Source organism: Oenanthe melanoleuca, chromosome 12, assembly GCF_029582105.1.
Source record: "Oenanthe melanoleuca isolate GR-GAL-2019-014 chromosome 12, OMel1.0, whole genome shotgun sequence".
In the NCBI taxonomy this organism is placed as follows: Eukaryota; Metazoa; Chordata; class Aves; order Passeriformes; family Muscicapidae; genus Oenanthe; species Oenanthe melanoleuca.
This window is the reverse complement of record NC_079346.1, coordinates 8,532,146-8,555,706: the sequence shown is the minus strand read 5'-3', so window position 1 is coordinate 8,555,706 and position 23,561 is coordinate 8,532,146. Positions and strand designations below refer to the sequence as shown.

The window sequence follows — 23,561 nt, the reverse complement described above, 5'->3', positions numbered from 1 at the left end:
TGGATCCACTCTAGCTCTCCCTTTCTTTCCCCTCAGGTGCAAGACTGGCCTTGCTGCCTATTGACTTCCATCCTTCATGCAGCTCCCTTTGACTTACAAAATTGACTTAGCACTGGTTTGTCCCAGCTCTGCATTCACCACCGACCCAGCAGGCCCATTCTTGTCTTCTGAAGCTTCAGGACTACCTGTTGTTGGGCTCGGCTCCCGACCCAGTATCTCTCTGTGCATGTCACCATGTCACCTGTAGCTGGGCTTTTTAAGGTGGTTTTCTAGCAGGTATCACACTGTGCTGGTGCCACAAGCTGGTGCCAGCCAAGCCAGAGTCAGGGCCCTCCTGGGCTGTACTGGCGTTCAGCTCTCTCCGGTACGTGGACCCGGCTGCTCGGCTTGAGCACAGAACCCGAGATCACCGGTCTGAACACGTAGGGGCTCGGTGCTGAGAAGCTGCTCAGGAGCTGCCGCCGGCGGCTGACAACGAAGGCGGGCCCGGTGTGTCCCCGCCGCCGCCCGGACAGCGCGGGGCGAGGGCCGGGGCTGTGCTCAGCTCTGGGGCCCTCCACGGCGCCAGGGGGCGCTATCGGCGCCGGCCCCTATGGGAGCCGCTCTGTCCGCGCTGCCGCGGGGCGGGCACAGCGGGTCCCTCCCGGCGGCCGTCGGGGCGCGCGTGCGCTCGGTGTGGCGGGGTGGGCACGCGGCGGGGCCATGGCGGACTATCTGATCAGCGGCGGCACCGGCTACGTGCCCGACGACGGGCTGACGGCGCAGCAGCTCTTCAGCTGCGGCGATGGGCTCACCTACAAGTGAGTGCGGCCGGCACGGGGGTGGGACCGGGACGCGGGTAGCGGGGCCGCTGCGGTCGCTGACGCGTCTCCCCTCGTTCCCCCGCAGCGATTTCCTCATCCTCCCGGGGTACATCGACTTCACGGCGGACCAGGTGGTGAGTGGCCGGGGCAGGGGAGCGGGCTGGGGGCCGGGGCGGAGGTCGCGCTGGTGCCGCCGCTCACCCGCCGCCGCCGCCTGCCTCCCTGCCAGGACTTGACCTCGGCGCTGACCAAGAAAATCACCCTGAAGACCCCGCTGGTCTCCTCGCCCATGGACACAGTCACCGAGGCCAGCATGGCCATCGCCATGGCGGTGAGTGCGGCCCCGCGGGGGGCTCCCCTGTGCCGCCCTCACCGGGATGGCGGGGCAGGAAACACTACCTGAGGCACCCACGTGGCTGCCCGGGGCTCCCCGCAGCCCCTCGGGCCGAGCCCGGGCCCGGGAGCTCCATCGGTGCCGAACCCACCGCTGCACCGGGCTGGTGCAGCGCCGGGCAGTGCCTGCAGTGACTCACAGCCGCCTTTGTGTCCCCAGCTGACCGGAGGAATTGGGTTCATCCACCACAACTGCACCCCGGAGTTCCAGGCCAACGAAGTGCGGAAGGTGAAGGTGGGTGGCTGCAACGGCAGCACCAAATCATGCTGGTACAGGGTCCTCCGTGGAGGTGGGCAGCGGGTCTGGCTTCGTTGAGTGAGCTGTGTGAGGAGATTGCTGACGTGTGCCCGATCTTGGTTTCAGAGCTGTAGTGCTGCCAAGGTTTGCAGGCACAGCCCTCTTGTGTGCCAGGTCTGTGGTGAGCCTGGGATTTGACTCCTCCTGGTGTGGGAATATTCCCCACCATTTCAGCAGGGAGGTTAGCCTGGAGACTTTTGGATTTTAACATTATTTGGGTGAGCCTTGTTGCTGGTTTGAGAGTCGTCCTGTTACTGAGCTTGTGGATAGGCTGGGTGGTTGCAGACCCGTGTGAGTGGCTGCAGTACTGCAGTAATCTGCAGGCACGTGCCTCGCTCCTGTCTGGCCTGGCAGTGCCACTCAGCCTGGCTGCTGGATCTGCTTCCTTTCAGAAATACGAGCAAGGATTCATCACAGACCCCGTGGTGCTGAGCCCCAGTGACCGAGTGCGAGATGTGTTTGAAGCAAAAGCTCGTCATGGATTTTGTGGGATTCCCATCACGGACAATGGGAAGATGGGGGGCAAGCTGGTTGGGATCATCTCGTCCAGAGATATTGATTTCCTGAAAGAGTCAGAGCATGACCTGCCCCTCGGTGAGGTGAGAAGTGCTCACAGCTGATGGATGTGAACACTATGTTAGGAAGCAGTGTGGCCTGTGATAAGGACAAGGGTGAGTGTGTGGCTGTGAGGGTGTTCTGCCACTGGGAGGGAACAGCTCCAGCTTAGCCCTGCAGATCTGTCTGTGAGCGTATTTCTAGGGGAGAGTGTCTTGCTCATTTGCACTCTCTTGAGTGACTCCTGCCATACAGACCATGCAGTTTGTGTGAGTGTCCCGGTTTGAAGGACAGGTGTCTGCCAATAAAGGCAGAAGTTTTCCTTTGAAATAGAGACTTTAATTCTGAGGCAGAGATAAGGGGGTAGGAATAACAGCTCTTTTACTAACATATCTAACCGTACAAGCAGAAACAACAGCAGTTGTTAAAATTACCAACAAAACATATAACTCGGTTCCAGTCCTTTCTTTAGCTGTGGGCACACTCTCTCTCTGCCCTTGGTCCCGGTAGCAGGCGGGAGCGGAGGCGGGAGGGAGCGGCAGCGGCCGCGACAGTCTCGGGTGGGAACGGGCTGGAGCGGGCAGCTCCTCGCTCACCGTTTGTGTCCAGGTGATTGGCTGTGTCAGCAGAGGCAGGAGGCTGGTACGGGGAAATGCAGGGCAAGTGATCGCAGAGGGTCTGGCTCTCCTGCGTTCGGCCACGTGGCTCCAGATGGGGGGGTCCTCCTCCGAGCTCCCCGGAAACACGAGAGCCCCTCCTGAAGCCCAGTCCCCACCTACCCCTTTTGTCTAGAGGTTAAAGGTCCTGGATGTAACCCGGCCAGCTCCACTGGCATGATAATGGAAAGAATTCTTTAAATTGACACAGTAATAGAAAAACACTCAACCCCCAACAGTGAGTCATGGTGGTTATCTTGCAGTGCTGTGGAGGCTCTCCCCTGCTTCACTAATTAACTGCTGGTGTTCGTGGCTGCTGCTGTAGTCCCACATGCTGGCACTGGCCAGTTTTGTAGCATCTGTGCTCTGCCCAACAAACCCTCCAAGTGCTGAGCTTCCTTTTCTGGGCTGCCTGTCCCTGTAAGCCTCGTCTAGGTTACTTGCTCTCTCAAATAACCCCCCGAACTTACAGTCTGGCAGTTTGGCCTTCACAATGTTTTGCTGTCAGACTCCCCTCTTGCAGGAGAACGTTCTGTGATTCCGGTTACACAAGCTGTGTAACTGGAGATCTGCGGTGTTGTCAGGTTACACTACCAGTGCCTCATGGCCACGCTTTGCTCTTGGCTCACAAATATTTTTAGCTCTTGCTGACCAAACCTGGTGTCACATGCTGATCCCTGTTTGGTGTGAAATCAGCTACAGATATATGATACAAGAGCCTTAAACCAGAGGTAGGTTATAAAAGTGCACATGGCCCTTTGAAGCTGCCCATTCAGAGGAGCCAGATAAGAATCTTTCCTAATACTTTCTGTGAGTAGTTCAGCACTGCAGAGCAGGAAATTTTCTGCTGTCAGTGTCTGATGTTTGTCCCTGTCACCAGGCAAGGCCAGTGGAACAAATGGTTTTCTCAGTCTTCTCTCCACCAGCAGCCTAGCAGTCCTTTTACTGAGTCATTCGTTGCCATCCTTTTAAACAAGCAGGTGTACTGTAGCATGGGAAGCCCATGAATCCCACAGGCTTAGGAAGTGTCCCCAGCCCTTGTTCTTGTAGGTGGCTTTAACGTACCAGAAATCTGCTGGGAACTTAATACAGCAGAAAAGAGGCAGTCCAGGAATTTCTTAGTGTGTGGAGGACAACTTTTAGTTGCAGCTGATGGGTGAACCCACCAGGGGAGGGACTGTTTTAGACTTACTGTTTGAAAATAAGAGGCTGGTGGGAGATGTGGTAGTTGGAGGCCACTTGGGGCATAGGGACCATGAAATTATACAGGTCTTCATATTTGGTAAAATGAGGAGGTACATAAATATGTCAATAAGAATTTTACATTGGACTTCCAGAGGACATACTTTGGCCTATTTAGGAGACTTATTCAGAGAGTTCCTTGAGAAGCAGCCCTTGAAAACAAAGGAGTTCAGGAAAGGTGGGTGTGCTTCAAAACAGAGATCTTGAAGGCACAGGAACAGATGTATGCCGAAAGGTGAGGTCGCAAGGCAGATGTCCAACCTGGATGGGCAGCGAGATTTTGAAGGAACTTAGGAATAAAAAGAGGATGTGTCAGCTTCGGAAGGACCATCAGGTCTCTCAGGAAGTATTTAAGGGGGTTGCTACAGCATGTAGGAAAAAAATTAGACTAAAGCTCAGTTTGAATTTAATTTGGCAACTTTTGTAAAGGATAATTAAAAAAACGTTTTTACAAATATATTAATGGCAAAAGGAAAAGTAAGACCAACCTTTGTTCTCTATTGGATGAGGGAGGGAACTTAGTAACTGCAGATGAGGAGAGGGTGGAAGTGCTTAATGCCTTCTTTGCTTCAGTCTTTAGTGGGAAGATAGCTTGTCCTGGGTTGGTAGATGGTGTCAAGGAGTGGAATGTTAAACAGGAGGAGGCAGTCAGAGAACTGCTGAGCTGCTTGGATATTCATAAATCTGTGGGACCAGATGGGATCCATCATCCCAGGGTGATAAGGGAGCTGGCAGATGAGCTGGCAGAGCCTCTCTCCATCATTTACCAGCAATCGTGGCTCACTGGTGGGGTTCCAGATGACTGGAACCTGGCCAATGTGACACCCATTCATAAAAAGGGTGGGAAGGAGGATTAGTTAGACCTGTTAGCCTGACCTCAGTACCAGGTAAGGTAATGGAACAGTTTATACTGATATCATCACACAGCACTTACAGGATGGCCAGAGTACCAGACCCAGCCAGCATGGGTTTAAGAGGGGTAGATCATGTTTGACCAACCTGATCTCCTTTTATGGCCAAGTGACCCACCTGGTGGATGCAGGAAAGGCTGTGGATGTTGCGTTCCTGGACTTCAGCAGGGCCTTTGACATTGTCTTCCGCAGCAAACTCCTGGAAAAGCTGGCAGCCCATGGCTTGGACAGGAGCACTCTTTTCTGTGTTAAGAACTGTCTGGATGGCCAGGCCCAAAGAGTGGTGGTGAACGGTGCTGCATCCAGCTGGTGGCCAGTCACCAGTGGTGTTCCTCAGGGGTCTGTGCTGGGACCAGTTCTGTTCAATATTTTTAGTGATGACATGGATGAGGGTATTGAGTCTTTCATTAGTAAATTTGCAGATGACACTAAGCTGGGAGTGTGTGTCAATCTGTTGGAAGGTAGGATGGCTCTGCAGAAAGGCCTAGAATGGTTGGATGGATGGGCAGAGTCCAGTAAGATGAAGTTTAACAAATCCAAGTGCCAAGTCAAGCATTTTGGCCACAATAACCCCCTGCAGCGTTACAGGCTGAGGACGGTGTGGCTGGACAGCGCCCAGGCAGAAAGGGACAGCAGCTGACTGAACACGAGCCAGCAGTGTGCCTAGGTGGCCAAGAAGGCTAATGGCCCCTGGCCTATATCAGGAATAGTGTGGCCAGCAGGAGCAGGGAGGTCGTTCTTCCCCTGTATTTGGTACTGGTGAGGCCTCACCTTGAGTGCTATGTCCAGTTCTTGGTCCTTCAGTTTAGAAAGGATGTTGAGATGCTTGATCACCTCCAGAGGAAGACAACAAGGCTGGTGAGGGGCTTGGAACACAAGGCCTGTGAGTGAACAGCTGTGGGAGCTGGGGTTGTTTATCCTGGAGAAAAGGAGACTCAGGGGTGACCTTACCACTCTCTATAGCTCCCTGATAGGTGGTTGTAGTCAGGTGGAGGTCGTTCTTTTTCTCCAAACAGAGCTAACAGAGCCAGAGGACACAATCTCAAGCTGCACCAAAGGAAATATAGGTTGGATATTAGGAAAAAGTTTTTTTATGGAAAGAGAGATAAAATACTGGAATAGTCTGCCCAGGGAGGTGGTGGAGTCACCATCCCTGGATGTGTTTAAAAAAAATATTTGATGTGGCACTTGGTGCCATGGTTTAGTTGAGGTGTTAGGGCATGGGCTGGACTTGATGAACTTGGAGGTCTCTTCCAACCCAGTTATTCTGTGATATGTATGTGATGCCTCAGGCGTCTCTTGAGATGTGGATTCTGTCACTGACAGCATTTTAAGTAGATGCTGGCATGGTCAGCCTCTTTCTGGTGCTAAATGTGTGTTCTTATGCTATAAATAACTAAAATGTTCTTCCTTCTTCGTGTGCAACTGATCTACCTTCCTGAAGGGTTAGAGAATGTTCCCTTTTAGCTTTACCCAGCCTTCTCAAATAACCTTTCATGAGGACCTGATGATCACAGAATGCTGTGCTCAGAAAGGGATTTGGAGGTATCTTGTCAAGCCACTTGCTCAAGGCACATGGAGCTGGAGGAGGTTTCGTGGGGCTGTGTTTAAATCTCCAAGGATGGAGATTTCATTATCTCTCTGGGCTGCTCTCCCAGTGGGAGACCACTGTTGTGGTGAAAGCCACCATACCAGGTCAGATGTTTCCCTGTTCCCCACTGTCCAGCACTGCCCTTGGCTTTCCACTGTGTTTTGGTGCTTGTTTGTCAGAGTGAGTGTGGGTGAGCATATTTGAAATGATGCAACTCCTCTGCCCCACTGACCTGACCAGCCGCAGCAGTGGGGTATTATGGGCAGAGCCCTTCCAGGGGCTGTGCACTGGAGATGCTGCCTGAAAACGAGACTGAGGGCGCCATTTCTGCCAGCATGACACTATGAAGGTGTCTCCAGCCCTTATTTGCATCTGCTCCATTGAAAGGGAGAGCTGTCCCAAATTAGGGTTATCTGAGAGTTGTCCCTTGTTTCCAGGTGCTTTCACTTGTCTTCCTGAGGCCTTCTCCATTTCCTGTTTTCAGTGCACTAATGGGCTTGGGGCCTGATGCCAGTGCCCGCATGGGGACAGCACACTGGAGGCTTTGCCTGTGTGTTCCTGGAGGCATTCTCCTTTTGTGGAGCACTCCCACATGGCCGCTGTGGAGCACTTCACGTGGGCAGGGGGATTTGGTATTTTCAGATCAATGTGAAGGAGTTCTTGTGACTTTTTATCTTCTCCCACCCACTAGATTATGACAAAGCGAGAGGATCTTGTTGTGGCCCCAGCTGGTGTAATGTTGAAAGAAGCAAATGAAATTCTGCAAAGGAGTAAAAAAGGTACCTGAGACTGTCTGTGGCATGAGGGAGAGCTGTGGAAGCGCTGGGCTGGGGCAGCAGTGGGTGAATGTGGGCACACAGTCCCTGCGTGGGTGAAACGTGGGCGATGACAGTGAAAAGAGTGCCCGCAGCCCTCTGCCTTCATCTCAGATGTGTTTGGAGTTGAGGGATTCTTGGCAGCCCAGCATTTGGCTGTCCAGTCTCATGTCTTTGGTTTTCTGTCCTTGCCTTCACCTTTCAGCACTCAGTTCAGCTCTCTTATGGTTTGGTAGTTTGACTTTTAATAGGGTGCTGTGTCTCTAATTATTAAAAAATGCACACATTTTCTACGGTTGATGTAAAAATACTAGATCCTTCTCCAGCCCTACAAACAAACTCCTTTCTCGAGCCAGGGCTGCTGGCATCCATGGCCAAGCAAGATTTGGTAACACACCTCTGAGTCTCCATCTTGTAGCAGTTTCTGCCTGCCCAGTGCTCCTGGTCTGCTGCACTGGTCCGAGCTAATGTCTGTCTCCTGCAGAAATACGCAGTAATATTCTTTCTGTCTGTTTCCAGGCAAGCTGCCAATTGTTAATGAAGATGACGAGCTGGTGGCTATCATTGCCCGCACTGATCTCAAGAAGAATAGGGACTACCCTCTGGCTTCTAAGGACTCCAAGAAGCAGCTGCTCTGTGGTGCTGCTATTGGGACCCACGAAGATGACAAGTACCGGCTGGATCTGCTGGTGCAGGCTGGCGTGGACGCCGTCGTGCTGGTGAGCACCCGTGGGGGACCCATGGGCATTGTGTCTGCCTGGAACACTGGGGAGTGAGTCCCTGGGCTGAATGAAGGTCTCTGATAGTGTAGCAGCAGTGTGGCACTCACTGTCTTTGTCACTGGCCTTTCTGTGTTAGAATATGGCAGTTTGTTGACCTCTCAGTCTTGTTCAGGTTAGAATCCTCTTGCCTGGAGGGTTATGTGACCTGGAAGGAGTTAGTAGGGTGCATTGAAGCCCTGAAGGCTGAGAAGAGAAACATTGTCAGTTAATACAGAATCTTCTACAAATACCTCTTGCACTCTGCCACCAGCCTCTCTGACGTTCCTGACTAGTTTTGAATATTCAGCTTTTTGTATTTTCCCTTTTTCCCTTTGGTGTTTGTTACTGTGTTACTCTCTTACTGATGTTCTGGAGTAGTCAGTGAGCCCAGAGCTACTCTGCTGGTCTCCTTCTCTGGCCTGTAAATTTTCAGGCACAGTTGTCACTGCCTGTATTTGCACATGGTTTTCTTATTGATTGTGATCCTGTGAGTCTGCTGTGCTCTAGGGCATGGCTGAGCAGTGGGAAATATTTAACAGACATGATTTGACTGGGTCACAGAGATTGGCAGGGACTGAGTGCTCAAAGCTCGACATCTGGCATTTGAGCTGCTCTGCTGCACAGTGGGAAGGTGCATCCCCCCACCAGCCCTCCTGGATTTCACAAGGAGCATTCTCCATTTCAGCTGTAGTTTGAGACAGGGCTGACAGTGTCCTGCTGTTGGAACCAGATGGTTCTTATCCACAGCCAGATGTTCTGCTTGTTGCCTTCTGTAGAAGCTGCAGGATTAAACAAGAAGGATATTACTGAAGTCTTTACAATGAGCTTCCTTGTAAAAGGAAGGGACATTCCTGTTTTGGCAGCAGCTTCTCCGGGATTCTGTGCCAAATTTGGGGAGTCATTTTGCCCATTACCCTGCTTAGCACAGACCCCAGCAAACAGAGTAAAAATCTGAAGCTGCATTTGTAATCTGCAGAAATTCTGGTTGAAACTGATTTTCTTTCTGTTGCAGGATTCCTCTCAGGGGAATTCAATCTTCCAGATCAAGATGATAAAATACATTAAGGAGAAGTATCCAAACCTACAAGTTATTGGAGGAAATGGTAGGCATGTGTTGAAGACTATTCTTGTCTTTAAATCGAATTTGTTTCTTAGACCTAGAGGGAGCTGCAGGGATGTGAATGAAACAGTCGTCTTGGTAAATTTGTGTATACTTAAAATGGTTTCCTCTGACTTGTGGAATGGAGCAAGACCACTGTAGACACAGGGCTGTACCTTACTGCTGCAAATACTTGGGAGCCTTTGTTCTGCAGCACAGTGTGTTACAGTCCTCTGTAGCACATTACACCTTAGCTTATTTTACACACCAGTTTAACATTTTGCATAATAATGAACATTGCTTGATGTGGAATTCTAATGGCAATTTTCCCTGCCTCTTGACAGCAGACTCCTGTGGTCCTTGTCTTTACCCAATGCTGCTGTACTCTGCCCTCCCTACCTTGTGTGGCCGAGAGAGTACTTGGACCATGCCATGACTTCTGCTGCCTCAGCCTTTGGGGGGAAGTGTTGCAGAATAGCCTAAAGGGGCAGTGGCATCTCACCCACTAGGACAGCTGGCTCAGAAACTCACTGCTCCTCCCAGACAGGCCTAGCTGTGGCACAGGCTGTTGCCCTGGGTGGGGCATGTTGGCAGGGCAGAGAAGTGTTGTTTGCTAATGTGCTTTCTGTTTTCACACTGATTTCTGCTCCCCACAGTGGTGACTGCGGCTCAGGCCAAGAACCTCATTGACGCGGGGGTTGATGCCCTGAGGGTCGGGATGGGCAGTGGTTCCATCTGCATCACGCAGGAAGGTGAGAGAGATCAGCAGCCTCCTAAATAGGCTGAAGACATGTGTCTAGTAAAAATTCCTTGCTGAAAAAGCGGCATGGCTGGGATGGAATTCTCCTGTTGTGAGGGCAGTGTCCAACAGCAAGACATCTTTCACTCCCTTTGTCCAGGACTTCCAACCTTTGGGGTGACAGCAGCAGCAAAGGCATTTCCCAGTACTGACTGAGACTGAGTAGAGCCGGTGTGGCAGATGGTGGCTTTGCCTGCGGGGAGGTGTTGGCTCGGTGTAAGATGGGGCTGGTGGGCAGCTGTGCAGGGAGAGGGACTTACTGGATCCCCAGTGCTGATGGGTGAAGTGCACTGGGCTGTCCATGCTCCCTTTCCCTCTGGCAGCAGTGTGTATGATGTTTGAGTATTGATCTGGGCTCGATGCGTTTGCAATTTCCAGGCCAAAATGGGATTTCTTGCTTTTGTCTCTGCAGTCATACAGAGCTTATGTTGGGCAGAGGCTGTGTCACCCTTAGCTAGAAGGCAAGAGGGACATCCCCCGGAGCCTGAAAAATATCTGTCTTGAGGACAGTCAGTCCTTGTGTGTTGAACCTCAGCTGGGGTACAGAGAGGTGGTGCAGCAAGGCACCATGAGCACAGCCCCTCACTGCTTTGGTTCTTGGTCTGTGCCACAGGAGGCAGCAAGTGAGCATCTGCTGGCTGTAGGAGCTGCATTAGCTCTGCCCTTTCCAGCATGGAGCTGTGAGCAGCCCTGGACCTGTGCTGTGCTCCCGCTTTGCCTGGCTGCAGGGGGCTCCCAGTCAGGGCAGTCTGTCTCAAAGATTTTTAAGGAGGGAGTAGCATCCTTGGGTTGACAGTTCATAGCCAGAGCAGAGCCAGGACATGTCCTGCCCAGGCTCCAAAGCAGAGGCATGCTCTGATCTGCAGAGTGGTGGATGTCCCAGGGGTTCCTCCTGCCTGGGAGATGGGGTTGGGTGCTTGTTTTGGCAAAGGCATAGAGCAGAGGTAGAATGTGGCGCTTCATAGGAGATGTGGTTGCAGAACTCTTGTCTGCAACTCCCCAGGTTTTTGGCACTGTTAAAGGCAAGAACTCTGGCTTTTTGGGGTAGGGGTCACCTCCTCTCTGGGTGGCTGCTGGGGTAGGGTGAGCATGCGCTGTGCACAGCCAGGCCTGGCTGCCTTGGATCTGGCCTCTGGCTTGGCTCGGGATAGGAAGGGTCTGCAAAGTCAGCTCTGCCCCACACCATATGCTCTGCCCAGTAGCAGGTCACTTCTGGGGTCCTTTGTTCTGCTGCTGTTCTTCTGTCTCTAAAATGTGTGTGTTTGTTTTTGTTTAGCTGCTCCAAAGATCCCTCCAGACCTAAAGTCCCACAGCCCCAAATGCCCTTCTACTGTCACGGGCACCTATAGTAAGTTACTTGCCCTGTTCCCAACCCTAATTATGTGTCTTGAAGCAGGACCCTGATTTGGCTGCACATGGCCCTACTGCTTGTTTGAGAATAATTTAGCTGTAGATGCACTTGGGGTTTTGTGGCTTTGGATACTGGTTTTGAATATGAAATGAAATCTGAGAAGCCTTTCTGATTTCGTAAAGCAGAATCTAAACTGTCCAAGCTGAGGGAACTCAGGCCTGTCCTCTCTCCGCTCCAAAATCCACTTAGGAGCCTGACTGCACCTTCTGGATCTATAGCCAGGCATGCTCCTGCTGATCCAGTATTGGGATGTGATCCCTGAGCAGTTCTCCATTGTGCTCAAAATACAGCCCTAGTTCTGGGGAAGTTGTGCACTGGCCAAGCTTCCCGTGGAGCTGGCTCCCCTGAGTTACAGAGGGCCTTCACTGCACACAGCCATCTTGGCAGCTGCGTTCCATCTTTTTCCCACCAAATCCTGTGGAGAGAAGGGACTTTTGCCTGCCCAGCACGGGATGCAGTGTTCTCTGCTCTGATGCTCTGATCAAGCAGCCCCTGCAAGGCAAGCTTTAGGCTTTGTCTTTTCTTCTAGTTGTGACACACCTCAAAGGGAGAGGTTTACTCTTGCAGATCCTGGAAGGTTTTCTCTAGCAGATGATTTTGTAGGACCACCCTTTGCCAATACACTAAAAGGGACAAACCCTCACCCTGACCATGTGATGTGTGTGTGTGCTCAGAACCCTGCTTGGGAAGCCTGTGCTCCGGGGCTGTGGCACTGGACACTGGGACAGTCAGAGAGGCACGATGCTCCCAGGGACCTTGTGCCAAGCTGTGCCTAAAAAGGGCTGATCTGTCATTGCGCTTGAGAGGTTTCTGCAGGCCCTGCACTGTCTACGGCACAATCCCACAGACCCTGGACTCAAACCCTGCTGAAATGGGTGTTTCTCTTCACAGAGCTCTTCCACTGCAGCATTTTGCAGCTGCACTGTGGCCTTCAGCAGTGCAGAACTGTGCAAGACCATCTCTTTAAGGGCATTGATGATAAAGCTGGCAGCCTCTCCCTGGCTGGCTGAGCCGGAGCTGAATGCTGGGGTCTGATTAAATTTAGTTCTGTCACAATCAGCCTGGAGTCTGGCTGCTCTCCCTCAGCAGCTGCTGCTGAGTGCTGGGAGTAGAAAAACTACAGCCTCCTTGTCCAGGCAGGCCTCTGCCAGGGATGTGCTGCCAGCACTGCTGCCATGCAGGCTGAACCACACCTGGAGTTCACACTCCAAACTACTAATACTGTATGGCCTTAATCTTACCCAGTTTATGGGACTAACCATGACTGGAGAAAAGGCTTCCAGTTGATGGTGGGGAAGGGATGTCTCCCTGAGAGAAGCTTATCTCAGTGTTCTTGCATGCCTGTGGCTGACAAACATGTTACAAGACATGCCTTGTGCTGGTTTTCCTCACATAATGGGAAGCTTCTTAACTGCTACCAACTGGGAAGAACAAGTAAATCCAAAGCTAATAACTCTCTCCTCATGGGGCAGCTAAACTTGATGGAATCCTTGCTACATTGTAGGGCAGGAACATAAATTACTACCGAACCATTCTGCCTATTTCCCTTTCCACTGCTGCATGTGCGTTTGTGTGTGTATGCAGACCTGTATGTATAGATATATTTATATCTATACCATATACAGGCATACGAGCTCTCTCCCAGCCAACTGCCTTTCCATTCAAGAGGCATATCATACAGATGCTGGGTACATGGACAAGGGGTCTGGCAGCTCCAGGAGAGAGCCAGCAGTGGGACATGGCTACATGCCAGGGATACTTTGGAGAGGGGCTTTTGGAGTTTGCTTTATTTCCTTCCCAAGCTCCCCACATGTTTGCCATGCACCAGGATTGAACCACAAATCTCATCTGATCCCAGGCATCCGATCAAAGACCCCACTGCCATGGTTACTCACAGCTTTTTGGAGCCAAGAGCTGTGAGGACGTCTCAGCAGGCATCTCCCGGGCATCTGCTTCTCTTGCAATTCGTGGAAGGCGCATCCAGGGATTTGTGCATTCTGAGTGCTGGAGCATGTGTGTGCTAGAAGCCTGAGAGAGCCTGCTGGGACGGGGCTGTGCTGCTGCTGGAGCTGACCCTGTGTGCTCTGTCCCGCAGTGCTGGCGTGCGGCCGTCCCCAGGCCACGGCGGTGTACAAGGTGTCCGAGTACGCCAGGAGGTTCAGCGTGCCCGTCATCGCCGATGGAGGCATCCAGACAGTTGGGCACATCGCCAAAGCCCTGGCACTTGGGGCCTCCACAGGTGAGCGCCATTGTAGGGAATCTCCTAGGAGGTGTTTCTGTATGGCAGCACACTGGGCCTGAGGGTATTTGTCTGCAGGTGGCTGGGGGCATGGGGACTGCAGCCAATGCTGTGTCCAGGAACCCTGAGGGATTTTGCAGCCATTGCCACTGCTGCTGATGGGCTGTTCCTTGTGATATCTTATGCCAGTGATGATGGGCTCTCTCCTGGCTGCCACCACGGAGGCCCCAGGCGAGTACTTCTTCTCGGATGGCATCAGGCTGAAGAAATACCGTGGCATGGGCTCCCTAGATGCCATGGACAAGAACTTGGGAAGCCAGAATCGGTATTTCAGGTCAGAGATGGTGCTTTGGGGGAGCAGATCAAGCTTTTGGGGCTTCTCTGCTTCACAAATATCCTTGATTTGTGCTTTCATGCAGTGAGACAGACAAAATTAAAGTGGCCCAGGGAGTCTCCGGTGCAGTGCAAGACAAGGGCTCTATCCATAAATTCATTCCATATCTAATTGCTGGGATCCAGCATTCCTGCCAGGATATTGGTGCCAAGAGCTTGACCCAACTCCGGTGAGTGCTTGCCCATGCCTGTACGCTGGTTAGGTCATGGTGCTGGTTTCTGGAGTCCCTGTGTAGCTGTACTCAATCTGTGGTGTGTTCTGGATAGTTTGTAGCTCTTGCGTCATCTCCAGTGGGCACTGCATCACAGATCTGCCAGCCCCAGGGACACAGGAGATTGGTCTCTTATGGCATATTCAGCTGGCTGTGCTCAAAACGTTGGGGTTACATTACCCAGCCTGGTTCCTGGGAGCACAGCAAAGACCATTCTGGCCACAGCTGGAGGAACCAGTGACCCTCATCCCAGATGTTCCAGCTGAGCATGTACCAGAGCACTGTTTTCCCTGGACTCTGCCTGGCTTGTGACAGGTGTCCTTCCCCCCCAGAGCCATGATGTACTCAGGAGAGCTGAAATTTGAGAAGAGGACAATGTCTGCCCAGGTTGAAGGAGGAGTGCACGGCCTCCACTCGTAAGTACTTCTGGCAGGATCCTTGTCACCTTGGGGGGTGGTGTTTGGGGTCAGGAGCAGCCACCCTGTACCTCAGCTGCCATGCCCTTGGCTTGGTGTGCCATTCATTGGCTTGCCCCGGTACTACACAGCCAGGCCAAGCCGTGGCCTGTCAGGGTGCTGAGGCTGCTCCCCTCCCTCGGCTGGCAGGATCTGCACCTTTGTCCCTGCCCTGAGTGAGGTGGGTCAGTAAAGGGGCTCCCTGGTGCTGCTTCCCTCGCAGGTATGAGAAGCGCCTCTTCTGAAGGAGATGAGTCTGTGTCTGTCCTTGTGCCACCCAGCCCCGTGCTGCTCTGCACGGGAGCTGCTCGTGCTGCAGAAGTGCCATTATCCTGGGCTGCCTGGAGCTCCCGCTTTCCCTTGGCTGCTTTCTGACCACCCGCGGGGCCCACCTTCCACCTGGGAGCTGTGATCCTGGGCTGGAGCCTTGCACATGTTGCCCATGTTTTACAATAAAAAGAATGAAAAGATGTGCAGTTGGTGTCAGCCCGGAGCTCCTCTTCTTTACCTTCCTTGCTCTCTGTCCTTGGCTCTGTCCCTTGCTTCCCACTCTGTCAGAAGCAGCTGATAACCCTAGAACGGACTGTGTGCATGTGAAGGACAACAGGAAGGGGAGAGCCTTGAGACAGGGCTGAGTGGGTAACACAGTGTGGCTTCTTTAAAACCCTTTCTGAGAGCAGAAAATGAGGGCTGGGCTGCTGGGCAAGAAAGCAAACTGTTTTACAGGCCATTACATCCTGCTGGGGAGCTGCCAAACCTAGCTGTGGCAGCAGCCAGGATGCTGCAGGCCCCCATTCCTGGTCCAGCTGCTGCATTCCCCTAAACCTCTTGCAGCTGCCACACCTCCAGGCCCAGTGGCAGCACCCCTTGGGCTGTTCACTGTGGATTACCTGCCCAGGTTCCAAGAGAGCAATTGTTTGCTGAAAGGTGGGCAACGCACTGGGAGGGGCACAAGTTTTTAAAGGAGCTGGTCTGCATTTCTGCAATCCTGAGCAGTGCAAACTTCCATGGCTTGGTAGGTTTATCTGTGCTTGCAATGCCAGGATCCAAGAAGTATTTTACACCTGTATCAGTTGTAGATGTCTCACGTCACTCCTGCTGAAGTGTGTGCTTACTGTCAGTGGTTTGGGGATGTCAAATTTGATTTATATACTAAAACCAGAGCCTTGACTACAATGCCACAGTGTCAGTGTCACACACTCATTAAGACACTTGCTAAGCAAAGCCACCCTAACCTTGCAGCTGCATCCCCTGCCTTTGCCTGCCAAGGTGGCAGAGTTGAGGCCATGAGGCTTCCATTAGATACATGTACTCTCTTCCCCAGGGGTGACATTCCCAACCATGAACCAACCAGTGCGGGGACAGGACAGGGACCCTTTCTGTGTCCCCTGCTGGAGCTGAGCCTTCAGTGAGAGGGGGTGCAGCACCCTTGGACGAACAATGCCCAAGGGACATTGGTGCTGGGTTGGTGCAAAGCCCCACAGGAGAGCCCAAGCCAGGCCAGCACCAGCTGGGACACACTAGTTGCTGGTGCTGGCTGTGCACAGGAAATTGTTGGCACATGGCATCCCACCACACATGCTGCACAGTGCCCAGGGCAAGCACGTGCCCCATCAATTTGTTGCAGCCTCAATGCACTGTGCATTAACTACCACACAATTTATTGTACTTCCCATTTACATGTATTTTCCTCATGGAGCTCCAGATGCAGCTGGGGGGATGTATAACTCACCCCGCCAGCCTTCATCCTCCCTCAGGTGAAGCTTTTTGCTGCCAAGGTGTAGGGCATGACCTTGGCAGGACTATGGCAGCAGTGCTGCCAGCAAAGCCTTGTGCTGTGGCACACAGCCCACAGCCCCCACCCCAGACTGGACAGGGAGGTGAAGAAGCCAGGGACTGCAGGGAAGAGCTAAGCCCATGTATTTCACAGCCCTCCTGAGTGCACAGAGTGTTTCTCAGTTGGGAGCAGTGACACTCAGGGGCTTCAGGCAGGCAAGGGGAAGAACCATGGGCATGGCAGGCAGTGCCTACATCCCGTAGGTGCCCCGCGGGGGGATGAGCCCAGCAGCCACCAGGCGCCTTTCGTTCATTAGGAAGTTGAACGTTGCACATGCATTTGCCTGTGAATAGAAAAAAGAGTGAGTGAAGCTCCGGCCCCCAGAAAGGAGAGTCGGCCCCACCCCGCAAGGTACATGATTCCCTCCCTCCCTTTCAGTGGGGTGCTACCTGTGCTCACTCTTCCTTACCGTGTCTTGTACCTCCACAGCAATCCCGCAATCCCGCATCTGCTTCAGCGTGGCTGGGTGGAGCCGCTCCACCCTGTCCCCTGTGCCCAGCACCAGGATCTCTGCAACCAGGGCACGACAAGGGTGGGCAGGGCAGCATTCGAGCTGCCTCGGCCCAGACCTGCCCTTCCTGCAGGGACCAACGGCTCCGGGGAGCACCCCGCGCCCCTCCTGCCCCGCGTACCGATCTGGGGCTCCAGCAGCCGGAACAGCGACAGACTCTCGTGCGAGATGTCCCGGTGGGAACCAACCTGCGGGGGCACGGCGGGCGGTGAGGGGGGTTGTCCCCGGTGCGCGGTGGGGCCCGGCAGCCCCCGCCCCGCCGCGGGCACTCACGTTCCACTGGAGGATACTGCGGGGCAGCACGGCGCAGGGACCCACCACCACGTCTCCGCTGATGGTGAAGCCGCGGGTGCTGTAGCCCTCGATGAACATGATGTTGGGGGACTCCGGTTCCAGCACCATCACCCGCGTCCGCTGGTACATCTCATCATCCGCCGGCGTGAGCCGGTGACCCCGGTACGGCGCTCTGCGGGGAGAGCGAGCAGCTGGGACACGTGGGACGCACGGACACCCCCGGAGACCCTACGGGCACCTCCCCAGGCCGCAGGGCAGCCGCGGTGCCGGCTGCCGGTACCTGCCCGCCGCCCGCCCTACGGCCGGCATGAGCCGCCGCAGCGCCGCCACCGCCGCCATGGCCGCGACACCGCCGGAACCGCCGAGCGGCTCCGCCCCCGCCGCTACCGCCCCCGGGCGGCCGGGGCCGGGACAGCGCCGCCGGAGAAGCGGGGTCGGACCGAGGCTCCCGGGGAGCCCTCGGGATCCCCCCCGCTTTCGGGTCCTGCGGGGCGGGAGGGCCGCGGCACTCATACACCCGCTGTCCCCGGGCCCGGGTGCGCCCCGACCTGCGGAGCCCAGGTGGGCGCCGGAGCGAAAGCGAAAGCGGCGGGGCGGGAGCAGCTCGGCGGGACCGGGGTGCCCCGCTGGAGCTACCCCGACCCCGCCGCCAGGAGGGGCTGCGGACCGGCCCGGGCTGCTGTGCCGAAGGCTGCGGGGCCGGAGGTGAGAGGGGAGCGGGCGGCTCCCCGGGCGGGAGGGAGCGGGCCCGGGTCTTGGCTGCGCTCCTGGCCCGGCCCCGCTGGTGCCCCGGGGCTGCTCCAGGCTTGGCACAGCGCCCCGGTTCCTCGTGTTCCCCACTGCAGGCGGCTGTTGCCAGTCGGGGCTGAAGCCCCCGAGCCGCCGCCGGGACCTCTCGCCGCACCCTCCCCCTCCTCCTGCCGCGCTCGGTGAGGCCGGTGGCACTGCAGGCTCGGAGGTGCCCTGGGACAGGGGACCCACGTCCCCACCTGTGCCACCCACCCGGGACCAGCCGTAGCCTGACACTGTGGGGGTCACTGGGAAGCTCTCCGGCAGTGGCGGCGGAGCATTTCCCGCCACTGTGCCGTGCGGGAGGCATCAGGGATTCCCACAGTCGGCAGCCTTGGCCGGCGCACGGTCCCAGGGATCCCCGGGCGGCCCCGCGGGAGCTCCGCATGGGGCCGGTGGGGTTCCCCACGCGGTTTGAATTCCCCCCGTGGCGGTGCCGAGGGCTCCTCGCCGGGGCCGGGGGGCTGGAGGCGCTGGCAGCGGCTGGGCCGGACCGAGCCGTGTCAGCTTCTGGGCGCAGGTGCCGGGGCAGGTGCCCTCCCTCGGGGGACGGCTCGTGTTTCCGGGCCCCGTCGGGGGCTGATGGGCTGGCACCAGTTGCTCCAGCCCCACCGGGGCTTTGTTCGGAGCCGTTTCCTTTTGGCTCGGCCGTGCCGCCCTCCCCTTGGCACCCGGCCCGCGGCGCGGGGGGAGCCGGCGGCACAACCCCGGTCTCTGCCGGCACCCCCGATCACAACGGCCTGGCAGTGGCTCCACGCACCTCCTCCGCCCCGGTCCCTGCCGGTAAGTCGCCCCCTCCCCTCTTGGCCCACCGAACGCCCCAGGATCGGGATAGCATGGCCGTGGTGCCTGTGCCCATCCCTCTGCGGCGCCAGCGCGGGCAACGGAATCCCAAAAGCAGCTGTCCCCGCTGTGCCCAGCTGCCCTGGGGTTTCGTTACCCGCGCTCCCGCCACCGCCTCGCCTCACACGCCCCCTGCCCACCACCCTGTGCTGGGTAAGAGCCGCGTGTCCCACTCCAGCCCCTCCTGGGGCTGGGGCAGCGCCTGGGGCTACACTGGAAGAAGGGTGGTGTTCACCCCTGCTCAGCCTCGTGGCTCAGCCCCTACACCGACTGAGGGCTCTTCTGTTTCTTGTGCTCCCAACAGCTAAAAATAGCAGCTGGCCTCCTGGGAGAGCATGGGGAGCATGGCTGCAGGGTGGATGTGGTCCCCTGCACCACGGTGGTGCAGGCTTTGTGATACTGCCAACTTCCTGCCCATGCCGGCTCTCCCTGGCCCTCACAGCACCCCAGTGCCTGCAGGGGTGGGAAGGATCCGGCCCCTGGAGTGAGATGGCTTTGGAATGACACGATCACTCCCGCTGAGCAGGCAGCCAGAGAGCCATCGGGGATGTCGTGTCTTTCCAAAGCTCTTTCGGCGCCTCCGAGAGCCCTCCCTAGGCCACTGCACTGCCAGGGCCCACGTGGGCGGCCTGGGGGACGCTCTGGGGATGTGGATGAAGCCAGCCTGGACCCACCTTGAGTGGTGACACAAGGTCCAGCAAGTCCCCCTGGCTGGGCTGGGGTCCTGGGCAGCTCCTGCTCTGCGGACAGTCAGCAGTTGGTCTGGTGTGAGCAGCAGTTCTCAGATCACCTCTTGGCTGTGGGTGGTGCAGGGAGCACCCCACCATTGCACGGCTGGGGGACATGTTGTCACTCCTGCCATGGGGCTGCATATTCTCACTGGCTGTGGGCTGCAGCCGTGGGGCTCCAGAGCTGCCTGAGGAGCCCCAAAACGAGTTGTTGCATTCCTGGAAGAGCACATGCAGCAGGATCTGCCCTCGCCCTGGTCCCCCCTCCTCTTTCCCCCATGTACACAAGCCCTGGAGGAACCGGTTTGGGCCCTGCGGGCAGAGCTCCTTCCCCCACCTCCCTTCCTCCACGGGGAGGGCAGGAAGGGCAGACTAGAGAGGGAGGTTCCCAGCTCCCTGCTGTGGTGCTGTGGTACTGTGGTGGGTTTTGGCGCTTCCTGCTCCCTGTCAATCAGGCTGGTGCCGTGGGGCTGGGGGTGTGCTGGGCCCTTGCCCTGCAGCACTGTGTTCAGCAGCCACTGGCACACTTTGTCGGGGAGCTGGCCAGCAGTGTGAGCTCTATGTCAGATCTGTGCTCCAACCATCGCTGTGGAGCAGCTCAGCTCTGCAGATGTAATCAAGACCACGATGGCGTGATCTAATCGCTTCCACTTCCTTCTTCCTCAGGCTGATAAGTGGGACAATGCTTATGTGCTGGACAGGCGAGCAGCCCACTGGGGCAGGCCTGGAGAACATCGCAGGGTGTGCGCCCACAGCTGCTCATTGGTTTGCCGTACAGAGCCCATGCTGGGAGCACATGGATGCTGCTGGTGTTCCTCAGCCATGGTGTGACAGCCCCGCCAAGCCCTGGGGCTCATGGTGGACAGCTGGACTGGCCAGCCAGGGTTTGCCAGTGACACCATGCCCACAGCTGGGTTCTGCCTCACACACCCCGGACCATCCAAGCCTCCCTTCTCACCACAGTTCAGGCTCCTGGACCTACTCCCAGGGCCCCTCGTTGTCCCCAGTAGCCCAGTAGCCCAGTAGCCCAGGGACCAGCTCTAGGCTGGGCCATGCCCACAGCTGCACTGCACTCCCTGCCCCAGACAGCCCATTTCTGCCCAGGCCTCTCTGACCCCAGTGTGGCCTCTGGCTCCTCCTTGGTTCCTGAGAACTTTAGATTTAGGCTCCCCCTGCACACCTCAGGGTGACACCCTGGCCCTGATGGGCTGAGGCTGAGCAGGACCGAGACCCGCTCGGGCCATTCGGGGTGCCTGGTCTGACACACTCATCATGGCGGCGCCGGCTGCCCGCCACACTCATCATGGTGGCTTCGTGCCCATTTCCCCTCCCAAGATGACCGCCCTGCCCGGCCAACCCGCCCGCGACCAAGATGGCCGCCCGGGAGCGCCGTGCGCGACATGGCGGCCGTGTGCAGCCGTCGGGAGGGCGGGGCGGGACGTCACTTCCGGTGGCGGTGGAGGAAGCAGCGGGTGGGATCAGGTGGACATGGCTGAGGGCCGCCCGGGAGTAGCGGCGACGCTGCAGGCGCTGAACGCGGCCCTGGGGTGGCACTCCGCGCTCTGGGTGAAGGAGAGCGGTGCCCGCAACCTGCGCCACCGGGATTTCCTGGCGCCGCGGGCCGCGCTCAGCGCCGCCTTTCCCGGCGGGCAGGTAGGTCGCGGCGGTGTGGGCAGGCCTCGGTCGGGAGCGAGGATTTGCGGGAACTGTTTGATGAGACCGGGGCTGTAGCTGTCCTGTGCAGCCCGGACTCCTCGCCCTCCGCCCGCAGGTGCCGCCCGAGGCCGTGTCGGCGGTGCCGTCGCTGCGGGGCCCTGCGGTGCTGCCGCTGCGGGTTTGCCGGCAGACGCCGGCGGGGCTGGCGGTGCAGGTGCGGCGCGCCGAGGCCTTCCAGCGCCTGCTGGCGCCTCTGCCCGAGCCGGCTGCCCCGGCGGCGGGGACGCGGACGGGCTGCGTGGTGCTGCACTGCCCGGCGCTGCGCATCCCCACCGCCCTGCAGCCCCGCCACCTCCGCTCCGTCCTGGTGGCCGAGCACCTGGCTCAGCTGCTGCGCGCCCAGGGGTGAGTGCCGCCGTCCCGTCCTGCTCCCGGCCCCTCGCCACAGCGCCCGCTGCTCCCAGCGCCTGCCTCGCCCTCTTCCGCAGGGTTAGCGTCCGCCTGGTCCCTGCCCTCAGCGAGGAGAGGAGCTGGGACGTCCTGCGGCAGCTCCGCATCTACTGGCCCTCCGGCTCAGGTGGCTCGTCCCTCACTGATGCCATCTCGGCCTTGAAGGCAGCGCTGGACCAATGCCCCTGTGCTGCAGAGTCTGAGCAGGGGGCGGGCACAGCCGAGGGTGTCATCTGTAAGGTGCACCTGAAGAGCTTCGTGGAGCAGCAGGGCTTGTTGGGCTACGACCCCAATCTAGATGTGCTTCTTGGTGAGCCTCACATGTACAACAGCTCAGGTGTGGCAGAGGGGGTGGAATAGGTGCAAAGAGGCCTGTTTCCTTTCAGTTGTTTTTTAACAAAAATAAGGTGAGGGGGTGGACACAAGTGGCTTTCCCCTCTTGTTCCCCTTCAGTCTGGTTTCAGCCTGGGGCAGACCCGATGGTGTCAGGTGGAGAATCCTATGTCCCACTGTGTGTTCCTCCATCTTTCAGTGACAGAGGGGACACTGCAGTCCTTGGCTGAGCTGCAGGAAGCTGTTCTGCAGTGCCCAGTGAGTGACCCCGTGGCACTGCCTGCCTCTCGCTTCCCAAGTCCTTCCCTTCTGCCAGGCAATAGGATTGAGCTCCCTCTTGTGCTCTGCTGCAGGCCAAAGTCCAGAGCAGTTGCTGCAGCATCGTGCATGTGGTGAACTGTGAGGAGGAATTCCAGCAGCAACAGCTGGATGTGCTCTGGAGGATTTTGGATCCGGGAGCCCACACAGCTTTGCAGGTGAGCAAGAGCAACCTCTGACCCTCCTCAGGGTGTCCCCCAGCATCCTTCCTTGGCTCATGATTAGGTTTTGAACAGGGTTGGATTTAAACTCAGTTCCCAGCCTCAGCCTCTCTGTCTTTCAGAAACACCTTGTCTGTGGGCCTGTGAAGGTGACCAACCCCTCATCGCCCATTGGGGCAGACCAGTACTTACAGTAAGTTGGTGTGTAAGGCACCTGCTGCTTTCTCTCCTGCTAAGGCTCCCTGTGGGCCAGCTCAGCCCACAGTGGGTGGCTCTGTCTGTGTTTCTCCCAGGCTCCGAAAGCGCCAGATGTATGAAGCCTCTGTGATGAAGTATGGGGAACTTGCACAAGGTAAGAATTTGCTCTGGGGCTCCATGCATGGATGCTGCTCCATCCCATCTCTCTCATGAGTCCACAGCTGGGGCGGGGGCTGCACCCCTGCAGGGCGCTCCTCCTCTCCAGGATTGAGCCAGGTGCTGCCTTTGCTTTGGGAAGCATCTAAATATCCAGGGCACAGAGCAGCTCCTTCTGATAAGAGCAGGGCCGGTGGTGTGGTGGTCCTCAGCTACTACCTGGTCCTGGCAGGGGTGTCCTGCCTGGGTGCTGGAGGTATCAGTACATGGGAATGGAGCAAGCTGTGCATGATGGCACCTATATTCTTCACAGATGAGGCCTGGACAGAGGTGATTGATACCCTGACAGTGGCTGCCATCAGGTTTGAGTTGCTGAGTACTGCTCACCGGAGTCAGGTAGGACAACGGCTTGCATGGAGCCAGGTTGTGGGAACAGTGGAATGGATCTGTGCCTGGACTGTGACTCCTCCCTGCCCTCAGATTACGCTGGACCTGGAGAACAACAGCATCTCCACAAAGGGAACAAAGAGCGGTGCCTTCGTGATGTACAACTGTGCCCGACTGGCCACGCTCTTCAGTGCCTTCCAGCGGGCTGTGGAGCAGGGTGAGCACCATCCCACCACCCTCCTGGACAGCCACTCCTGGAGCCACAGG

General features: G+C 56.7%; 3 protein-coding genes across 8 annotated transcripts in view; 2 read left to right on the top strand and 1 right to left on the bottom strand.

Annotated features, from left to right (window-relative positions):
- Positions 1 to 587: 587 nt before the first annotated feature.
- On the top strand, positions 588 to 15,105 carry IMPDH2 (inosine monophosphate dehydrogenase 2). Of its 4 annotated transcripts, XM_056501782.1 has the most exons (15): positions 621 to 800; positions 889 to 937; positions 1,033 to 1,134; positions 1,357 to 1,431; positions 1,887 to 2,093; positions 7,141 to 7,228; positions 7,784 to 7,983; positions 9,038 to 9,128; positions 9,781 to 9,876; positions 11,200 to 11,271; positions 13,430 to 13,573; positions 13,763 to 13,907; positions 13,993 to 14,136; positions 14,511 to 14,594; positions 14,857 to 15,105. In XM_056501782.1, exons 1-15 carry the CDS (start codon positions 703 to 705, stop codon positions 14,876 to 14,878), a joined length of 1,617 nt encoding a protein of 538 aa, XP_056357757.1. In that variant the 5' UTR covers positions 621 to 702; the 3' UTR covers positions 14,879 to 15,105. The 4 variants fall into 4 exon arrangements, with proteins under 4 accessions (XP_056357758.1, XP_056357757.1, XP_056357759.1 ...); XM_056501783.1 differs by lacking the exon at positions 11,200 to 11,271 and having other exon boundaries at positions 588 to 800; XM_056501784.1 differs by lacking the exon at positions 1,887 to 2,093 and having other exon boundaries at positions 635 to 800.
- Positions 15,106 to 16,277: 1,172 nt separating this feature from the next.
- On the bottom strand, positions 16,278 to 18,563 carry NDUFAF3 (NADH:ubiquinone oxidoreductase complex assembly factor 3). Of its 2 annotated transcripts, none has more exons than XM_056501801.1 (5): positions 18,265 to 18,563; positions 17,255 to 17,447; positions 17,103 to 17,169; positions 16,880 to 16,980; positions 16,278 to 16,753 (listed from the first exon to the last, which is right to left on the bottom strand). In XM_056501801.1, the coding sequence occupies exons 1-5, from the start codon at positions 18,450 to 18,452 to the stop codon at positions 16,661 to 16,663; spliced, it is 642 nt and encodes a 213-aa protein (XP_056357776.1). In that variant the 5' UTR covers positions 18,453 to 18,563; the 3' UTR covers positions 16,278 to 16,660. The 2 variants fall into 2 exon arrangements, with proteins under 2 accessions (XP_056357776.1, XP_056357775.1); XM_056501800.1 differs by lacking the exon at positions 18,265 to 18,563 and adding an exon at positions 17,556 to 17,978 and having other exon boundaries at positions 16,531 to 16,753.
- Positions 18,451 to 23,561, top strand: part of DALRD3 (DALR anticodon binding domain containing 3) — a 6,498-nt gene continuing 1,387 nt past the window's right edge. Inside the window, exons 1-9 of one of the 2 annotated variants that reach the window (XM_056501779.1) lie at positions 20,666 to 21,288; positions 21,407 to 21,696; positions 21,780 to 22,051; positions 22,274 to 22,332; positions 22,428 to 22,550; positions 22,676 to 22,746; positions 22,847 to 22,905; positions 23,221 to 23,303; positions 23,388 to 23,511. In XM_056501779.1, coding sequence (XP_056357754.1) covers positions 20,908 to 21,288; positions 21,407 to 21,696; positions 21,780 to 22,051; positions 22,274 to 22,332; positions 22,428 to 22,550; positions 22,676 to 22,746; positions 22,847 to 22,905; positions 23,221 to 23,303; positions 23,388 to 23,511 — 1,462 coding nt within the window. In that variant the 5' untranslated portion in view covers positions 20,666 to 20,907. Of the gene's footprint in view, positions 18,848 to 20,665; positions 21,289 to 21,406; positions 22,052 to 22,273; positions 22,333 to 22,427; positions 22,551 to 22,675; positions 22,747 to 22,846; positions 22,906 to 23,220; positions 23,304 to 23,387; positions 23,512 to 23,561 lie in introns of those variants that run through there. The other variant, XM_056501777.1, reaches the window with a different exon arrangement.